Raw genomic sequence first — 22,156 nt, 5'->3', positions numbered from 1 at the left:
GCTTGAGAAACACTGTCTTAGCAATTTCCAGCTACTTTCTTTTGACAGTCCAAAGTTTTATGAAACTAAAAGTGTGTTTGGAAACATACTACAGCCTTAACTTCTTGCTCCTATGCTATATTTTATTATTTGACCCCAACAATAGATTGCTATGCCCTTTTGATATCTCACTCACCATTTTGTAACTGAATACAAAATGCAATTACTCAAAGGCTCTCGCTTCCCTGTTCCTGCATTGCAGAACTCCTTTCATGATGGCATCAACTTGAGTATGAATTTAAAGGAGAGCTGTTCAGGTTCCTTAACATTATGCTTCCCAGTTTGGTTGAGCACTTTGAATAGCTCCTCTAACATTCAGACTAAAACCCAGAGCAGATTCAAAGTCCCACTGATACTGGAGAGAGACAGGTGCTGCTTTGCTTCAGACATGCTCCTTTGGTAGGATTGGCAAATATGTTATCAGAATGGGGCCTAACAAAGCTTCGGATCTCTCAAACTGCTCCAGTTGAGTCCTCAAGGTTTTCCACACCCCAAAAGATCTAAGCTGCTGCCTCATCTGTTTGAGCTCTTTGCTACCCTACTGACCATAACAACCCATTAATGGGCAGGGGAAGGACTCCACCTCTCATAGTTAAGACATTTTGGCTTTCATGCTTTTTGCAATTTACTGCAGTAAAAGAGACATTTGTTTTTGTCCCTCCCTCCACCTTCAGGGACTGAGTGATTTCTGCTTTGAGCCAGATGGCTATGTGATGAACACAACCCAAGCCAGGACTGGACTCAGCCCAGGTAGGATTGGAATTACTGTGGTTCTAAAATAAGGTTTTTGGATTTGCATCTTGTGTAGGAATGGTGAGATTTGGAGTTGCCACTGTAGACCTTATTAATACAGTAGAGTCTCGCTTATTCAACGTAAACAGACCGACAGAGCACTGGATCAGTGAAAATGTTGGATAATAAGGAGGGATTAAGGAAAAGCCTATTAATCATCAAATTGTGTTATGATTTTACAAATTAAGCTCCAAAACATCGTGTTTTCCAGCAAATCGACAGAAAAAGCAGTTCAATACACAGTAACGTTATGTAGTAATTACTGTATTTATGAATGTAGCACCAAAACATTGCAATGTATTGAAACAGCTGTGGATCTGGGCAGGAGGCATTCAAAAGAGACACCATGATGTGGTGGGTTGACTGGAAAGATATGTGTCGGCAACTGATTGGCTTAGCATGCCAGGGGGTGGAGTTCTGATTGGCTGCTGTCTCTGATTTGTGGCTGAGACAAACTGCTTTTAACTGCCACTTTCACTTTGGAGAGTGAAGAGAGTGCTGACTGGAAATAGTCGGGAAGGAAATGGCTGCCAGCTCTCTTAAGCCTGATCATTTAAAGGCATGAAGCATATTTTAAAGGCTGTTTTAAAAGGACTTTTCATTCCCTCTGTTCTTTGTGTGAATTCAGAGAAACTGCTGTATATATTGTTGCCCTGTTTGATCTTTTGATTGAACTGAAGTAAAGATACTGTTACTTGTTACACAAGCCTGAGTGACACTTTATTATACTGGAGGGTATATAATGGTTCAGAAACTGTGGTAATGCTTCTGTTTATTTACATTTTCCAACCCCCACAGACTGCATTGGATTATTCAGAATGTTGGATGAGCGAAGGTTGGATAAGCAAGACTCTGCTGTAGTTACTTGATCTGTGAAGATTCCCTGATGTTCACATGCATCTATGAACAGCTTCCCATAATGAATTCCCTACATATAAAAATTCTGTTGAAGACCTAGATGCAGGCTTTTTTTTTTTTTACCCCCGGTCACTTGGGAATCATACTCAGGAGGCCTGGTTTCAAAATCTCATGAGGCTTGTTTATGTAGTTTTGATTTAGTCATTATCAAAATTAATTAACGTTTTTGGTCTCCAAAGCAGTAGCAATCCCAGAGTGTTTCTTGAGTCATTTCCAGTTTACTGTGTTTCTCAGTGGAACTGTGTGCCTCTAACAGATAAAGGCTTGAAACCAAACTAGATGTGACACTAAATGCATCGCTTGAAGTGCAGTGATGGTTCTTTTATTTTTAATAGCCGCTGGGTTTGTGTGTGTGTATGTGTGTGTGTGTAAAATTTTAATGAGGGAGCAATGCTGCATAGCAAGGAAGAGTCCTATTCTAGTCCCAGTAACCCCCACCAGCAGCCCCGCTTTATTTATTCCAGGACGCAAGCTTCCCAATTCAACTGTTGTTGAGGCAGGGACAAATAATGAAAAGAAGGAAAGACGTCAGCTCTCTGAAACTGACCCATGAATTCAAAGCAAAACACTGTGTACTGCATCTGAAGAAGTTGTTCTGTGTCCTTGAAAGCTTGTCCGGAACTAAAAACTAATGATTCTTAAAGGTGCTACTGCCTTTCTTTTCTCTCCCTCCCCTTCTTTCCTCCTTTTTATGGAGTCCTGTTAGTGATCTATGATGGTATAAGTCCAACTTATAACTGACTTTTTTTTGTAACTGTGGAAGTCAGCATTCCATACCAATCTTGCAATGACCAAACTCTACCACCAAATCTAGCCTTTGAACCAGACATGTGCAAACTTGGGCCCTCCAGGTGTTTTGGACTTCAACTCCCATAATTCCTAACAGCCGGTAGGGTCCTAGTTTGCCCATGCTGGGTTTAAACTGTTGCGGCTCCGCCAACATGGCCATTTACTGGAGAATGGGGCAGCAGAGCAGCATCTGTGTTCCTATAGCTGGACACAAAACAATGACATCATCCCCTGGGACCTCCAAAGGACCCCAGAGACATCCCAGAATATGCCTGTCATTGTACATCAGTGGCATTGCTAGGGTTGGTGTCACCCAGTGCAGTAATTCATGGTGTCACCCCTGTTGGGGTTGGTAAATGTAAATAAGCAGAAGCTTTACCACAGTTTCTGAATCAAAATGAACCCCGCAGTATAATAAAGTGTCACTCAGGCTTGTGTAACAAGTAACAGTAGCTTTACTTCAGTTCAAAAGTTCAAACAGGGCAACAATATTGTGCAGGTACAGCTGTACCAGGAGCTCCAATTTTGTTTGCTTTGCATTGAATGCTTGTTTGTAGTCCTAAGTTTCAGGGACTCTGCAGATAGGTGGCTTCTTTTGGCTACAATCATAGGGCAAGCCACCTGTCAATTATAGTTAGGTCCCCTGGTCCCGCTCCTTTTTGGGTTTTTGGAGGGAATAGGAGCCATTTTGGGTTCAGTCCACACAGAGCAGCTTTCCATGCAGGACATAATACCAAGAGCTCCTGTAGAAAGCTTCGTCTTCTATAGCTTGGCCAGGGATATACAGCCCAATAGCTTGGCCAGAGAGATGCAGTCTCAGCACAGCTCTTTTGCTGAGGATTTTACAGCCTTACACCTCCTTTGCTGAGGGAATCCGGTCCCACAGCACTTCAACCAGCCATCACTGAAACCTGAACTCCTTCCTTTCCCCTGGAAGTCTACAAAGCTCTGCTTGGTAAGGGTCACTCGCAGCAGCCAGAAGCAGTTGGTACCGGGTGTAGGGGCTCCATGCCAACAGAGGCAAAGACAGGCTGCCCAGCTTAGAAGTTAAGGATTTTCCCATTAGCTAAAGTACAGTTATGAAGATAGTGCCTGTTCCTTTTGGACAAGATTGAAAGAGCCAATAGACTATTAAGAAAGCCTTAAAGTACCTGTTTGATTTCAATAATAAAGAACTTTGTTGAACCTTTAAGCAATCTAAAGACTCTGTTTTAAGGAAATCCAATGGCCTTTGATCTGAGGCAGCCCCGGCATCCCGTTGGGCACACAGAATTTATGTCCTGTCTACAATCTTATGTACAGGCCCAGCGTGCAACAGCACAAATATATACAGCAGTTTCTCTGAATTCAAACACAGAGAACAGAGGAAAATAAACAGTCCTTTGAACCAGGGCGCCTCAAACTATGGCCGGGGGGCCGGATACAACCCTCCAAGATCATTTATCCGGCCCTCACTCAGGGTCAACCTAAGTCTGAAACGACTTGAAAGCACACAACAACAACAACAATCCTATCTCATCAGTCAAAAGCAGGCCCACACTTACAATTGAAATACTAATAAATTTATAATTGTTAAAATTGTTCTTCATTTTAATTACTGTATTGTTTTAAGTGTTTTTTTGCACTACAAATAAGATATGTGCAGTGTGCATAGGAATTCATTCATGTTTTTTTCAAACTATAATCAGGCCCTCCAACAGTTTGAGGGACTGCGACCTGGCCCTCTGTTTAAAAAGTTTGAAGACCTCTGCTTTAAACAGTCTTTAAATATGCTTAATGCCTTAGAAATAATCAGGCTTCAAATAGTTGGCAGCCATTTCCTGAATGGTTGTTTCCAGTCAGCACTCTCTTCACTGTCCAGGATGAGAATAACAGTTAAAACTGTTAGTCTCAGCAGCAAGCCAGAGGCAGCAGCCAATCAGAATTCTGGCTCCTGGAATGCTCAGCCAATCAGCTGCTGACACATGTCTCTCCAGTTAACCCACCACATCATGGCGTCCTTTTTCAAATCCTCACAAACCCTCATGGACCTCCCTCCAGACTAGACCACAATATAGGCCTAATTTCTTTTTTTCTTTTCTTTTCTCTCTCTGCAGAAATCTTGCAATACTACCTAACCTGCAGCCAAGATGTCTTTAATCCTTTTCAACAGGTAAGCCTTCATTCTTTTCTCTTGAAGGCATGTTGGATCTATATATAGGTAGATTGGGAAAATTCTTCATCAAAATTTCCAAAATTATCTTCTCTGGAAAGCTGAAACCTGCAGCTTTTCTTAACTGTGAAAGTAAGGATATTTCCACCTATCTCTGTAATTTGCATTATTTTCCTTTTTCTTACCTTCAAGACACTTATCGTATTATTATGTCAGCTTATACTATTAAAAATGCTTCACCAATCTTTCATTGCTGATGTTGTGTATCATGCCCTTGCCATACTTGTATTGTAGTAGCATGATTTGCACTTTTAAAATCTGCACTAATGCAATTACCATCCATTTGTTTGCCCTGTCTTCTGCTTTGTGATTGATTTGTCTTCATTTATATATATATATATATAGAGAGAGACAGACAGACAGACAGACAGACAGACACGTAATAATGTAATTATGGCAGAACATAAGTAAAACCTTCCCTGCCCAAATCTCACATTGAAAATCATACTACACCTGCCATTTTTGATATCTCTCCTGTGTGAAAAGTGTTTATTACACTATTCAGTTGTTTCAGGTTGTTCTGTTCCAAACCACTTCAGCTATAATCCTCAAGTTGTAATAACACTGGGTTGCTCTGAGTTTTCCAGGCTGTATGGCCATGTTCCAGAAGCATTCTCTTCTGACATTTCATACACATCTATGGCAGGCATCCTCAGAGGTTGTGAGGTTGTGCCTGCCATAGATGTGGGCGATGTGTCAGGAGAGAATGCTTCTGGAACATAGCCATACAGCCTGGAAAACTCAGAGCAACCCAGTGATTCCGTTCATAAATGCCTTCATTAACACATTGTATTAACTCTATTATAGCATGACATCATTACAACACCTATCATGATTCAAATCTTGCATTGAGAGAGGTAACACAGGATGAGAAACTGACCACAACAACCTCAGCATTTTTGTACCTTTCTCTTGCGGAAAACAAAAGTACTTATCAGGCTAATCAGTTGTTTGAAAGTTGTTCTATTCAAAAAGCATGCCACTTATTCATTAGTATGTAATAACACCATTACAGCGTGGCGTTACAGTGCTATTATACTATTGACTTTCAAAACAATGTTTTGGAAAGCAACTCTGTGGTGCATGGTACGTCAGGGAAAATGGCAAGATCTTTGGAAAACTCCCTCATGCAATAAAGGCATACAAATAATGACTTCCAACGGTTAGCAGGTCAAGATTTCACCATTTTTGCACCATAATACATAACCATTTATTTTAAAAATCTAGAAAGGGTTTCAAGAGCATAGAGCACAGAAACAGCTGTTCTCTTGGGAAGTATTGTCCCTCTCGTCCCCATCCAACCATCAAGAGAAGTCTCAGATTTCCCTGTGACAGATTTCCTTGGGAATCCTCAAAGAAGGAACATTCAGATCATGCTCACATTACACCCACTACTTCTTGAAACGAAGCAAAACAAGATATTTACACTACCTGATTATAGTGAGAAAAATAATCATTAAATTATTTCTAGCATGAAAAAAATCACATTCCCAATTATTGTACATATGACTACTGTATCTGCAAGGCAGGTATTTGTGGTTTTCATTTATTCACATATTCTCATATAGTTATATTTATATTTTTAATGCACCGAACATACCAAGTTTATATGAAAATGTGACTCTATTTCCTGTGCTGGTCAATGACCGAAATAAATGATTTGATTTGATATTCACATATGAAAAAATATATCTTCTCTAGGCATTTTCCAGGTTCTCAATGTGATTCTATGGCATGCCTCCAGCATAACGTGACCATTGCATCACACTGTAAAACCTAGAAATACTCATTAGTCATGTATTTATTATTTATGTATTATTTACAGTATTTATATTCCACTCTTCTCACCCCGAAGGGGACTCAGGATGGATCACAGAACATACATATGCGACAAACATTCAATGCTATTTTTAATACACAAACAAGACAGACAATTGTACATAGATAGAGGTATGTATCGGCGTTTCCATCTTAAGCATCTTGAAGGATTTGTGCTTGCTTCCGGAACAGAGGGATGCTCTTGTTCCATCTTCCTGCTGTTCGTAAACTTCATCTTTTGATCGAATCGCCAGCATTCCTTACGGGTGCCTCAGAATACCTCCCTGCTTTTTAGCAGTCCCTATTTATCTATTCACATTTTGCTTTTGAACCGCGATGTAGGCGTAAGCTGAGCTAAAGGCTAGGAGGTCACCCTGACCCAGGCTTTGAACGGGAAGCCTTTCGACTTACAAGATGTACTGCAGCTGGTGGTTTAACCTGCTGTGCTAAAGCCTGGCCCTTTCCTATGTCCTTCAACACAACGCTTTCCTAAGTCCTTCATCATGACGCTAGAAGTCTAGGGGATGCTTCCACTAGAAGCCATTTATTGAATAGGATTCACTACTGTGGAATTCTGTAATATATATCTTATGGATATAGGGATCATATTATACAGCACAACAGCAGCAAGCTAATCAACACATTGTGTCATTAAACTGAAACAAAAGTGGAACTAAGGGACCAATCCATTGCTATAATGCTATGTCAGTATGACAATAAGGTACCAAAATAGCAGAGGAAGATGTGGAGGTCTGAATTGCTGACTGAGGCTGAATCTCTCCTCTGCCTCCACTCATCAAATCAAAGCTCCAGTTGCTCTTAACATTATTCATACTTTTCTTCTTAAACAGTATCGATTTTTCTGTTTTGAATGAAACTTCATTATTCTGAATTCTTTGTCTATTGCTGGCACAATCATAAAATTAGAGGTAAACAGAATTTTACCCAGAGTCCTTGTGATTAACTGGATTATGTGCCATTCTGTCCCCAAAAACACCAGTAGGCAAAAACAAAATTAAAGCTCCCTTTGGGTTCCTGTGAGTTTTCCAGGCTGTATGGTCATGTTCCAGAAGCATTCTCTCCTGATGTTTTGCCTGCATCTATGGGAGGCATCCTCAGAGGTTGTGAGGTCTGTTGGAAACTAGGCAAGTGGGATATATATATCTGTGGAATGTCCAGGGTGGGAGAAATGACTCTTCTCTGTTGGAGGCAAGTGTGAGTGTTGCAATACACTTTTGTTGGGGTATTTCAGCCTAGTGATTTGGTGACAGTTTTGTGCCAATAGAAAGAGTTTCAGTCATAGGTTGTATAGTGATAGGCATCACAATCCTTGTCTCCCCAGCCCTGCTTCTCCAAGTGAATGTTTTCTAACTGAAATTGTTTTCTGTTTCTCCTATAATCTGCCCTACCATACTGACAGAGGCTCACCATGTGCCAAAGGGCACTGTCCAACATTCACTCTCAGCTGTATGGATTGGAGAGAGAAGCTGTCCCTCATTTTCCAGCAGCTGAGGTTAGTAGGAATACCTGGAAAAGAGAGGATGGGAGAGAGAAATGTGGGGTGACTGAACTGTTGGGCTTCCTAGAGCAGAAGGGAATTTGATGAAATAGGGAGGGAATGGAGGAAGGGAGGGAAGGAAGGAAGGAAGGAAGGAAGGAAGGAAGGAAGGAAGGAAGGAAGGCGGGCTACAAACTATCACTAGTAGATTATCTCGTCATATCTTTTGATCCTTGCAGAAGAACATCTTATCCATCCAGAGCACTTTGAACACCACCGAAAGCAATTTCCACCATCTTGTTGCTCTGCTCAACTGCCGGGGACTTCACAAGGTACCTGTTTTATTATTCTTGTTGCATAATTGGTCCAGAGAGACATAATCTCAGGCTCAAAGAATATGACTTGTGAAAAGCCACCCAGTAGTTTTCCATAGCTGACTCCTAGTCCAACATTCATACTAGTACACCATCTCTCTGTGTTGATGTGTATGTTTTCCATTTGTTTGTTTGTTATTGCTTTTGTATTATTATTTATTCACTTATTGTATTTTTTGTGTTTGCATCTTTGAGTGCTTTGTGAGCCACCCTGAGTCCCTTCAGGAGATGGTAGCAGGGTATAAAGCATTATTATTATTATTATTATTATTATTATTATTATTATTATTATTGCTACATCACTGTTTCTGGAATACCTTATGCCTAATACAGTGCCTCTTCTTTTCACCAATGCCCTGATTTGTATTTCAGAAAGATACTCTTAATTAACTGTGTTGTCTCTCTCATTCGACTTAATCCAAATGTGGGGAAGTGTTGCCCTTGAGACATTTATTATTTGTTTGTCTTAAACATTTATATCCTGCTCTTGGATTTGAAAGCCCTCAGAGGGACTCTCATACATAGGTTAAAACAACTGAATATTTGAATTACACAAGTGTTACACAACAGCATTACACAACAATAACAAAACAAGCAGCAAGTGGTCATTGCCATGTGTATAAAAGTCGATTCAAAAAAATTAAAAACCCAGCATATTGCAGTCACAAGGGACTATTAACCATTCAGTAGATTAGGATGGACTTCCCTTGGTGTCATGGACTTTGGAAGTGAGAAGGCCTTGAGGCTTTCCCTCCCAACACTAAGGTATATGACACCAAACAAGTGATTCGTTGATTTCATGAAAACTTGGTCTCCTACTGAAATACAGCACCTGGTATTTGTAGTACCATTTTCCAAAAGTCAACATTCCCCAGTTTTCTCTCTCATCATGAAATAATGGTCATTGGAATTATCAGAGCTGTATACGCGTAAGAATGGTGCTGATACCCTCTCTATATAGTCAGTTAGAAACAGAGAAAAAGAATCAGCTTCTCCTTTTGTCATATCCTTGTCCTCTGGGACAGAAAGTACACTAGAGGTGTAAACACTTTAACCCTCTGGATATTTTGTAGTACAACCCTCATATTGACTTACCAGTGATCATGCTGGCCCAGTCTGAAGTATTAAAGCAGGCAGGTTCCTAACTCTTATTATGTAGAGACTTCCCTGGAAGGAAGGCCCAATGAATGAAGGTGTTGTACTCTAGCTCTGGAACACCCTTTCATCTAACTGTACACCACACCAGAGTTCAGTAATCCAATAAAAGAATGTTTAATAAGGAACGTATATAAAAAGGGAAAATGGCAAAACCAAAGGGTTAGTGCAATAGAAAATGCAATTCTCAAAAGTACCCAGAGTTCAATAGTAATAATCCAAAAATGTCAGGAAACACAAAGCCACAGGATTAATCCAAAGGTATCTCCATGAACATGAAAACAGGAACTTTCCCAAGGTAAAGTGTCCAAAGAAATATAGGCATAAACAGGAACATAAAACAGGAATCTTGACAATACATGAATCAAGAACTTGATATCATAAATAGGAGATTGATCTCCATAAGCAATGTCTCTCCTCTGACAGGCTTGAAAGCAAGTCATTTAATTTAAACCCTCCAAGTCACCCTTGACATCATGCCTCACACATCTGGATCTCCCGGCCTTATCTCAAAGCCTCTGAGAAAATCTAGTTTGCTGGCTTTTCACACCCTGTGTTCTCAGGTCTAACCTATTATCTCTTGAAAACTCCTCATCTTCTCAAGGCCCTTTCTCAAGGGAACTGTATACTTTCATTTTCCCCTGTTGCTTAGAAATGAGCTGAAGAATCCAAAACATCAGCCTCGTCTGCTCGCAATTCCCTCCGATCACTCACAGACACTTCACTTTGAAACTCATCATCCCCATCCGACTCATCCTCTGAACATTCAGAAGAATCCTCTAATGCTTGCCAGACTATAATAGAAGGTCTACATCTAGTAGTCAGGCATTCTCTCCAGCTGTCCCAGTTTGGTAGGGATGGTCCTGAATAATCCTCTTCCACATTACTTTCTCAACTACTTTCAGCATGTCCTGTACATCATCCTCTGTAGATAATGAACTTGCAAACTGCCAATCTCTTTTGAATATATACTAGTTGATATATCCAGAATAAATATATCCTTCCCAACCTTGTTTTTAGTAGATCCATTTGTTTCCTTACGACTCATGCTTGATTGCATTTGTTTATTATTTTCCTATTTTCTAGGACTATGTGGACGCCCTGAAAGGACTCTGCTACGATGGCATGGAAGGGCTGCTTTTCCTGCTCCTCTTCTCCTTCTTCTCTGCCCTTTCCTTCACCACAGCTGTCTGCAGTCTTCCCCGTGCCTGGAAGAGGTTCCAGAACAGGTGAGGGTCAACACCCAAAAATGTGCATAAGATGATGTGCAACTTTGAAAATGAAGTCACCAAACTTTATACATATTTTTAAAATGATAGAAGATTGTAATTATTGGGAGCATGTGGACAATTTCAACAGAAAGGAGGAAACCATGAAAATGAACAAAATCTGGCTACCAGTATTAAAAAACTCTAAAATTGCAACAGCACAACAACAGAGAGGAAACAAACAAGGACATCTAATCACCTCTCAACAAAAATTTGCTCCAGGCACTGTCAGGCCATTGTATGCTAATCAAGGTGGTCAGCTGAAACATTCACACCTAGCTCCAGCAGACAAGACTCCTTTTTCTCACCCTGGTCATTCCACAGATATATAAACCCATTTTCCTAGTTCCAACAGTCCTCACTACCTCTGAGGATGCTTGCCATAGATGCAGGCAAAACGTCAGGAGAGAATGCCTCTAGACCATGGCCATATAGCCCGAAAAAACCTACAACAACCCATTATTGGGAGTGTTTTATGTTGAAGGATGTTCTTCTTTTTTAAAGTAAATCTGTAATCTAGTTTGGTCCTATATTTTTCTATTTTAAGAAACCAAATTTTTGTAAATGATCAGTCTATGAAGTTGTCTCACATCAGTTTGATTCATGCCTTATGACAGGCTAAGTTGTAGCTTATTTAATTATTGCTTGTTGTTATGTCTGAACCTGTTACACTGACAAACAATGACCTTCCACACTTCCACTTTATAAAACATGGTTTACTCTTGGCTTATGAACCCAAACTTGCTTAAACCACAGCTTGTTGTGACATGCAGAATGTCAGCTTGTTTATTTAGCTCATCTCTTTACACAGGAGCACTCATGCCTAAAGCAGCAAACCAAATCCAACCTATATAATAGCTTATTGCCATATACCAATGCGGCCACTACATCAGGTTTACGATGTGTGTAGTACTAGCTTGCCTATTGATTTCAAGACCCCTTCTACACTGCCACATAAAATCCACATTATCTGCTTTGAACTGGATTATATGGTAATATATACTCACATGATCAAGTTCAAAGCAGATAATGTGGATTATCTGTTTTGATAATTGGGATTATATGGCAGTGTAGAAGGGGCCCCAAGAGAAGAAAGGGCAAAAATAACATCAATTAATCAATTAATTGGAGCCCCAGGTGGCACAATGGGTTAAACCCTTGTGCTGGCAGGACTGAAGACCGACCGGTCAGAAGTTCAAATCCAGGGAGAGTGCGGATGAACTCCCTCTGTCAGCTCCAGCTCCCCATGTGGAGATGTAAGACAAGCCTCCCACAAGGATGGTAAAACATCAAAACATCTGGGCTTCCCCTGAACAACGTCCTTGCAGACGGCCAGTTCTCTCACACCAGAAGCGACTTGCAAATTTTCAAATTGCTCCTGACATGAAAAAAATAAAATAAAGCAAAAGAGAGATCTTGATGTGATAGCCTTCCTGAAAACCCAAGCAAGACAACATCTTCCAATCGTGCCTCCTCACTGACTTATTCTCTGTCTTTTTCTCCCCTTCTTTTGGATTTCCGTATAGGGACTCGGAGTACGACGACATGGAGGACGACGACCCTTTCACGCCCCAGGCACGTAGGCCGCCGACGGTGCGCGCGGGGGGGCCTGGGCCCACCCTGCCCGGCTCCTATAGCCACTGTTCAAGCTGGGGCAGCCGTGGCAGCCTGCGCCTCTCAGCCCCCCCCATTTCCAACGCCCCCGTCTCACAGTACATGTGAGTAGCCCCAACCACCCACCGCCCTCCCAACCCCCTCCCCGCGCGCTCGGTCATGACACCCCCTGTGAGGCGGGTGGGGCTCGGAGTGGCCAGCAATGGCACCGGTCTGAGTGCGCGAGTGGCAGGGGGAAGGGAGGCCTCACTCCCCCCAAAACCAGCCTCTGATGACTCCCTGTAACTTTTCCTACTCCTTTCCCTTCCTTCTTCTCATCTCCAACCTTGACCTTTTCATCATACCATTCATTCTTTCTTTCTTCTTCTATGTTCCCTTCCTCACTGTGCTTTTCCTCATTTCTACAAAACTACAGTATCCCTTGTGTTGTCTTGCATGTCAATTCTCAAAATGTATCCTCTTAATATCTGTTTAAAAAACAAAACAAAAGAGGAGCTGTTTTTTTTATACAGCTGGGAAAAATACTCCTTTCTGCTGAGCTCAGTTGAGGCTGGATGCATGTCTATTTTCTATTTTTTGGAGCTTTTATACAAAAGTCTCCTAATGCACTGTCAAAAGATGGTGTGGAGCCATTCCATATTTTCCTAGTTAATGTTTTTTGCCAAGAGAAAGAGAAAAAATAAGGGTGCGAGGATTGCGAATGGGAGATGTCACCACCAACTTCATGACCAACACAGGATATTTTCTTTGAGCTGAGCTATTCCCGGCATGTCACTATCATTTGAGAAGTTTAGCCCCTGGTTGCTCAATGGGTTAGACCCTTCTGCCAGCAGGGCTGAAGTCCGACAGGTTAGAGATTCGAATCTGGGAAGAGCACGGATGAGCTCCCTCTGTCAGCTCCAGCTCCCCATGCGGGGACATGAGAAAAGCCTCCCACAAGGATGGCATCTGGGCGTCCCCTGGGCAACGTCCTTGCAAACGGCCAGTTCTCTCACACCAGAAGCAACTTTCAGTTTCTCAAGTAACTCCTGACACGAAAAAAATTATTGAGAACTGAATAATCCAGTCCTAACACCTGGTGCATCCCAAATTACTTGGGAGATTATCTCCCATGACTCTCATGCTCTCTATTTTTGAGATGTTGTGGGAAGCATGCCTCTGTTAAAAGCAAAGCTGTGCTGCAGCTATCAGAAATCTGAGACAGGCGAGACAAACACCCTTAATATATTAAGTAGTTTGCAAAAGTGAGAAAAATCACAGTTTCCACTTTCTAAATTAACGAACAAGGGGTTTTTATCTTATAGATATTATATATTTAAAGAGATCTGGGAAAGGCTACTTCTTAGGACTAAAGTTCCCCAGAATTTCCTAGCCAATTTAGTCATTGGACACACTGGTTGGGGGATTCTGGAACTATAATCCAAAAACCTAACTTTTCTAAACTCTGTATTTTTAATCCCATCATTCTGCCCTCGGCAGCATGTATTTTTTTTTCTTTCTTTTTCCCATTTTTCCTTTTCATTTTCATGAAAGATACATTAGGCTAAGTAACAGTGACTAGTACAAAGTTATCCATTGAGCCTCAGGGTGTTATGTGGATATGAATCTAAAAGTCTCCTCAATTTAAACTCAACATTATAATAATCATTCTGCAAACGAACATTTCCTACTTGGAGGTTCACCTTGACAGTCTCTGAAGTCAATCAATATGCATTATATATCTGTTTATATTTCTGTTTCCACTATCATCTTCAGCTCCCCCAAAGGAACATGGATAATTCATCCTTTTGTTTTCTTCACGTCTGTTCCTTTTATGTCTCACCCTTTCCCATCCCTTCCCTGGCCATGCAGGCTGGAGAAATCTGGGAGTTGTAGTTCATTGAAATAACTATTCCAAGCCTAGTTAATATAGTCCATCTCCCAGAGGACCCAGGCTGTACAAGGCTGCTTCATATTTTCTCAGCATGCAAAGGGATCTTGCAGGACCTTTGAGATTGAGAGAGAGGGAGGTTTGTAGCATTGGCTTCTACAGGAACTTTTGTTGCAAAGTTATTTCTCTCAATCTCAAGATCCTACCAGATGCCTTTGCATACTGATACAGGCTAACACGGCTATATCTTCAAATAATATATTCTCAGTTGCTGTTACCTTTCTCACCCAAATATTTCCCATATCAGATTAATTCCTGGAACGACCAAAATCTACTATTCCTGGAACGACCAAAATCTACAAAATCTACTAATCTATTTTATTTCTCCCTCTCTTCTGTTTTCCTCAGCTGTCCTGACCCAGCTTTTGATGCAAAATTTAGATCAGAATGTGATCTACCTGCCACTGGTTGAGCTATAGGTTACCTAAATGTACCTGGGCTGTTAAGTCTCATTGTCTAGTAAAAGACCAGAATTTAGTTGTTTTCTTGTCCATGCACACACAGCACAAGAGAACCAGTTGTAAATCTGTAGACACCTGAAGTCCTTCTTGATTGTCACCAAATTTGCCATTTTAAGAAGGAGGAATTGCTTCATACTAGCTTCTGGGTGTGCAAGCCTCATGTGTGCCATTCTTACGCCATTTTTTAAATTGTAAATGTCAAATTTGCCATTTGGGCAAATTGTGTGCAAGATTCCTTGTTTTCCACAACTTTTTATTAAGCTGGATGGTACAAATATGTAGAGGGTGAGGGAAGAAACTAAGACATCCCCAAATTAAGTGAGATGTTGTGACCATGAAGCATGCAGTAAACAAACAGTCCCAAAATGTAGATTAGAGACTGAAGTAATCTATATACCTGATGGTGTTCAGGTTCTATATTAGGCCTAGCAATCTATATAAGTAAAAATGTAATGTTCGTTTGTGGGATTAACATCGCTCAAAAACCACTGGACGAATTGGAACCAAATTTGGACACAAGACACCTACTAACCCAAGGAGTGACCATCAAAAGAAAATTGATTTTGTCATTTGTGAGTTGTAGTTGCTGGGATTTATAGTACAGCTACAAAGAGCATTCTGAATTCCACCAATGATGGAATTGAACCAAATGTCGCACACAGAACTCCCATGACCAACAGAAAATACTAGAAGGGTTTGGTGGGCATTGACCTTGAGTTTGGGAGTTGTAGTTCACCTACATCCAGAGAGCACTGTGGACTCAAACAATGATGGATCTGGACCAAACTTGGCACGAATATTCCATATGCCCAAATATGAACACATGGAGTTTGGGGAAAATACACCTTGACATTGTAGTCGCTGGGATTTATAGTTCACCTACAATCAAAGAGCATTCTGAACCCCACCAACAACAGAATCGGGGCAAACTTCCCACACAGAACCCCCATGACCAACAGAAAATACTTAAGGCCATCCAGTCCAACTCCCTTCAACAGGGCAAGAAAACATAATCAAAGCCTCCTGACAAAGAGCCATCCAGCCATAGATAGAGATAGATATATATGATTCACACACAGTGAGATATAATACCATAGATTTGAAAGAAGGACAATGATATGTTGCATATTCCAGAGTAGACAAACCAGACACTCTCCACATCAACACTGACAAAGAAACAACAAGAAATACTGTTTACCCTCAAGCATAAAGAAATTACATAGATTAGAAACCATTACTTTATTTTCGAGATCACCAGACTGGGTCACAGCAACGCGTGGCAGGGGACGGCTAGTGCATAATAAAACAATTGCTAGGGATAACCTGATGCCAGTCAACTTGATAAGGAGTTCTGGATAACTCATAAACATGCACACTGTTGTAGCCAGTTGGATCCTACCCAACTCTAGGTGTGTAAGGAGGCTTGTATCTTATCCTTCACTACATTAAGATGTTCTAAAGCCCAGGTAAGTTTATCCATTACACGGAACCTGGGATCCATCAATTAGGTTATAGCTTCCAGACATGTGTCCAAACTAAACCAACGATCTAACTAACTGTCTCCATTTTAGACATGTCTTTGGAAACCGCTGAATGATTAGCAGAATAGTGTTTTGAAGTCCATCTGGGTGATGGCTGAAAATTGAGAAATCTTCAAGATCTGGGATGGTGGACTTGGGAGGGGGAATACATTTTCAGCTTCTTTGTTGGTGTCGCTTGCAGGAGTCAAAGCGCTTCGTACAGTGGCAGTCCTCGATTTGAGAGCGTCCCCCTCATCGACCGTCATTCCCCGCCCCCATCGGTGAGTTGGTGCCACAAAGGACCTCACACTGCACAGGGTCCAAGAGTGGCACAATTTTTGTGTGCAATGGCATGACAACTATTTGATGCCACAGTATGGTTTACATGGCCCTAGCTGGATGCCAGAAAGAGGAGAGGGGATGCTATTAGAAATCTGGTTAGTCACAATATATGGTCAACATGTTTAATCGGAAACTTCTGATTCTGACATTTCTGGAGTCTGACTTGAGACTAGATTGATGCTGATAGGAGCAAACACATCACAAAATGTTTTCCCTTTTTACTATGGCGATTGGAATCGCAGGTAAGATAAGCCATGTTTATTGTTAAATTTCATACAAGGTGAAGGAGATGTTGGAGAATTAGTCACACTTGCCTTCTCACCTGACTTGGCTCTCCAGATCTTGTCAGGGATGGCTATATAGAACACACACACCTTATCATCTAGTTGCTAGTTCAGCAGCACCCTCTTCCTTGAGATTTCAAGTCCAAAATTTGAGGTGGAGTGTGATGTCCCAAAGGCACATTTGTTTCTGAGTCAATTTCCTTTGCAAATTAACTCAAGGCAAAATTTGAGAGAATCTGGCCAACTTGCTCATATGGCAATCCAGAACCAGGAAAAAACAACAACCCACAATTTGCAACTTTGCTGGTTTGCTTTATGTAGTCTGGGAGCTTTTATATTCCTTAATTTGTGGAAGTTAACATTATTTCACAAGCAAGAAATTCTTAGAAACAGAATCAAAGTTGCCAACTGGCCAGAATTTATTTTTCCTAACTTTTTGCTAGGACATGACAAAAACACAGGAGAAAAGACATGTGGTCATAGTGTACAGACGTGAATATTCCTTTCAAGTTGCATAGAACAGGCACTTGCCGATTGTCAAAATTTGGCTTTTTAAAATAGGGTTGATTCGATGGCCTGGCAGGGAGGAAATTCCCTCCAATAATAGAATACATCAGAGAGGGGTTATACTTTTTGGTTAATAACTGTGATGAAGAACTACATCACAGAATTAAATAATACATAACTACATAACCGCTCCAAGTCGCCTCTGGGCTGAGAGGGGCGGTATATAAATATAGTAAATAAATAATAAATAAACAGATCTCCAAACAGGAGCTACACCAAGCAACAGAGATCAGTTTTGCTGCCAATCAGGATGAAGCAGGATGATGTGCAACAACCAGAAGCAGGGCCTACCACAACTCCTTATTTGGTGTTCACTGGTGGAAAAAGGCTGGAAATATAATTCTGCTGCATCCCAGTCGCCAAAAGAACAGACATCAGGTTGTTGTAGGTTTTTAGGCTGTATGACCATGTTCTAGAAGCATTCTCTCCTGACGTTTCACCTGCATCTTTGGCATTTATCCTCAGAGGTGTGACCTCACAACCTCTGAGGATGCCTGCCATAGATGCAGGTGAAATGTCAGGAGAGAATGCTTCTACAACTTTGCCATAGGGCCTGAAAAACCTACAACAACCCAGTGATTCCGGCCATGAAAGCCTTCAACAATACATAGAACAGACATCCATTGCTTGGTGCACCTGATGCCTATTAAGGTACATTTGGGGTGACATTTGAGATTATGGTAATACTGCTATGATCATAAACATGAATACTTAACAGTTATGCAAAGGTTCAACTTGATGGTGGCCTTTATAGCCTATAAAAAGGGCATGGCGGAGAATCTTTGGATACTGTTAAGAAGATGCAAACCCATATCAATTTGGCTGTGCTTGTTTGTAAGAGCTGATGGAGAAAAAGCACAGGCCATGTTCTCATCTTCTCATTTCCTTCAAGCCTTCTATGTTCGTATACAACAGGCATAATATGATGAAACAGAATGCTCTCTTCCTATTGCTATTGACACATATGTTTTGGATACTAACGACCCCTCTCTATATATCCTCCCATAGTATTCCCCCAGCATGCGAGCCTCTTACGTTGGTGCTAGCGAAGAAGTGGACCTCCCCTACCGGACCGGATACCTGCCCTAGATGCACCCCAGAAGACCCCAACCCACATCCACACCATTCAACTAACACAGAGCAGACCCCACCCACCTGCCCACCTCTTACTGGAGCGCAACCGCAGCCAGCTCCGGCACCACCTGCCCCCCAGCCCGTTCACCTGGATCTTTTCTTCAGTCATTTCATTTGCCTGCCCTCTATAAGCAAGCAAAAGGAGCTGAGTGGGGGAGGATATCCCTTATGGGATTTCGGAGACATTAATAGACAGAGGCAGGAGTGAGAAAGGGCTAAGGAAAGGGGCACTGAGCAGAGAAGGTAATACAACCAGTTATTGCTGAGCAACAGGACAAGGGTGAACTAAGCAAAAGGCATGGATGAAGCAGAAAGAATGAAAGGAAAGAATTGTTGGTAAACAGATTTCTAAAAATCAGAGTGGATGAGTGGATGTTTATATACAAATAAAAGTGTGTTTGGGAGACACTGGTTGAATGGAAAGATGCAGGGACTGAATGAGTGAAAGAAGGGATAGAATGAAAGAGCAAAAGGATGAGGGAGACAAATTGGTGGCAGTCTAAATATCACATATTGGGACAGAAGAAGCCACTTGGACGACGACACATCCCCGTTCCCGGCTCTCACAAAGGGCATCCTAGAAAGGGTCCTTTGGGGAGACCTGAAGGAAGAGGGGAGTCCAGTAGGGGCCCAAAGTCACCCCTGCTCCCCACCAGCCTCCTTGCTCCTAATTAGAGACCCCCCACCCCATCCCAACACTAACAAGAGTTTGGAACTTGCCCAGTTTAAAATAAAAGGGAAACTTTATTTTACACAGTTTTCAATATTCATTTTGTGTGAGGGGTATTGGTGGTTTATGGGTGCCCCATAAAGGTGGAAGTAACCAAAAGATCTTAATCATCATCTTATTTATATCTTGGGACCATTTTTTTAAACTTTAAAACAACACAGATGTGCAGTCTAAAGTTTCAATGGAATGTTGAAACTTTACCATTTGAAAAAAAATACAATTCCATATCTATAAAAGATCCACACGAAGGGGCATGGACTCTGCATGTTCTCAGGGGTCTCCTTCTGGCTTGGAAGAACACCAACGAGTTGAATCTCTCTGAAGATTAGCTTTGTCGGCCAAAGCAAAATTGTGACAGATGTGCTCTAGGTATGAAAAGACTGCTGCGCCCCAAAAATGGGGTTGCAATCTTTTATTGTTTTACATGTTTTGATTGGTCTTAATATATTGTCCATTCAATAGGCCTATGCTTACCTAATAGGTTCCTGTTTGGCTCTTTATTACTAAGCAAGCAAACAGATGCAAAACAACAGAAACTGGAATTAACTAGAAAGTTCATATCTCCTTCAAGTGTCCCTGACTCGCTGGGAAGTGCTTGGCAGGCATCAGCTTATCTTTTGGTTAAGGAGGGTAGGCATGAAGGCTACTCCTCAAACTGCAGTGGCAGTTCTTTTTCAAAGCTCTACTACAGTCCTATATACGAGGGTTGAATGAAAACTAATTCCTCCACCTTCGTTACTTGGGTTTGGATGAGAATATTTTAATCAAATGCAGAAATAATCCTTAGAATGTGCTCTTTAACTACCACTATTCACTTTTCAACATAATCACCAGACAATTGGATACATTTCTGCCAACAATGAACAAGTTTTCTGAAGCCGTCATGGAAGAAGTCGACTCCCTGTTTCCACAATCCATCGTGCACAGATCTTCTGATAGCCAAGCAAAGCAATAATGTGACCCACACATTCTTGTGAAATGCTGATTATGCATGAAATTTCTCTCTGAATGGTACGAAGATCATCCTGAATCAATCTGTTGACCTTTTGCTTGTGAAGCTCAGTGGTTGCTATCACTTGACATCCAACTCTTTGTTTGTCACACAAGTCAGATATTCCCACCTCAACATCTTTAAACTTACTCGCCCAATTATGCACAGTACTTACATCAACACAATCACCATAAACAGCTTGCATTATCTGATGAATCTCCTTTGTGGTGACACCTTCTGCTGTCAAGAATTCAATGACTGCATGTTGCTTAAGTCGCATTGACCGACCGTCTGCGCAGGGTTCCATACTTCGCACTTTAACAACACAACTGTTCAATGCTAAGGCTTCCCGCCAAAATGGAACTGTAGAGGAGAGTCTACTGAACAAGCCAGTACCTGCTGTATGCCAGTACTTCCATCTGTTGAGTTACGAAGGTGGAGGCATTACTTTTCATTCAACCCTCATAGCAATTAAGATCTTATAAGACTGCATCTTCTTCACACATAATTTGCATTCTTTGAAATTTAGATTTCATGATGGATAGTCAGAATGAGGGGGTTTGAATTATTTACTGCCCAATTCATTTGAGGAACTAGGATTCCAGCTGTGTGTGAGTGTACCTTCAAATTGCCTGTCAACTTATGGAGGCCCCATGAAGTCCGTAGGGTTTTCTTAAGCAAAAGATAGCCAGAGGTCATTTTGCTAGTTCCTCTCTCTGAAACTCAGCCTACATCACCATTTGTAACAGTACACAAAAATCAATTTCATGGTTCCTTACCCTAGTCATCCTGGCCTCAGCATTTGGTGAGGTATCCATATATAAAGCAAAGCAAAACAAATCTGTTGGGAGATGGCAGTGGCACTTAGCATCAGCTGCTCTTGTCTTCCAGTGATTCAACGCAGCTAAATTTAGCAAAACAGCGAAAAGCACAACAACTCTTTCTCAGAGCTACACCTGTTGTGATAATAGTTCCCTTTCTTCCAGAGGATATGGGCATGATGGCATGTGCTCTTTGGAACCAGGACTTCTGACAACCCTACATCTCATCCAACCCATTTCTAGAGGGAGACCCCTTCTTACTTCAGTTCTTCAATAGTACCACCAGTTCTATATCCTTCCAATCGACAGCTGGAAATTATGCATCTTTCTCTTCCAATTCTTGTTCATTTTGATCCAAGGGACACGAACAGGGCTGGTGAAAATGGAGGCAGGAGAAAGTGTTCTTGGGGGGGGGGGGGCTTGTGTGTGTGTGTGTCAGAAGCGACTTGAGAAACTGCAAGTCACTTCTGGTTTGAGAGAATTGGCCATCTGCAAGGACATTGCCCAGGGGACGCCCAGCTGTTTTACCATCCTGTGAGAGCCTTCTTTCATGTCCCCAGATGAGAAGCTAGAGCTGATAGATGGGAGCTCACCCCGCTCCCCAGATTCAAAATGCTGACCTTTCAGTCAGCAATCCTGCAAGCACAAGGGTTTAACCCATTGTGCCAACAGGAGCTCCTAGGAGGTGTTCTTTGGTGAATGCCTCGCTTCCTTTGCCAGTTGATCCAGGTGGGCTTTCCTGTCTAAAGTAGTAACACTCCATGACCTGCTTGGTGAATGGGTCACCGTTTACATCCCCTACAACTTGACCCCAGTGATTGAAATAGCAGAGGGGACACTGCTAGAACATTTTCAAAAATAGCCATGCAAGATAGGTATCAGCATTAGCTATTGCTGAT

The 22,156-nt window shown here is 41.6% G+C and overlaps 1 protein-coding gene across 2 annotated transcripts in view; it reads left to right on the top strand.

The window, feature by feature from the left end:
- Nucleotides 1-19,467, top strand: part of TTYH1 (tweety family member 1) — an 87,667-nt gene extending 68,200 nt beyond the window's left edge. Inside the window, exons 7-14 of one of the 2 annotated variants that reach the window (XM_060780448.2) lie at nt 714-789; nt 4,635-4,690; nt 7,989-8,081; nt 8,306-8,398; nt 10,682-10,824; nt 12,390-12,581; nt 16,591-16,669; nt 18,590-19,467. In XM_060780448.2, coding sequence (XP_060636431.2) covers nt 714-789; nt 4,635-4,690; nt 7,989-8,081; nt 8,306-8,398; nt 10,682-10,824; nt 12,390-12,581; nt 16,591-16,669; nt 18,590-18,670 — 813 coding nt within the window. In that variant the 3' untranslated portion in view covers nt 18,671-19,467. The remainder of the gene's footprint in view (nt 1-713; nt 790-4,634; nt 4,691-7,988; nt 8,082-8,305; nt 8,399-10,681; nt 10,825-12,389; nt 12,582-16,590; nt 16,670-18,589) is intronic. The other variant, XM_060780449.2, reaches the window with a different exon arrangement.
- Nucleotides 19,468-22,156: the final 2,689 nt, after the last annotated feature.

This window comes from Anolis sagrei, chromosome 6 (genome assembly GCF_037176765.1).
Source record: "Anolis sagrei isolate rAnoSag1 chromosome 6, rAnoSag1.mat, whole genome shotgun sequence".
NCBI lineage: Eukaryota > Metazoa > Chordata > Lepidosauria > Squamata > Dactyloidae > Anolis > Anolis sagrei.
The sequence above is the reverse complement of the archived record's forward strand: the minus strand, read 5'-3'. Positions and strand labels throughout refer to the sequence as shown.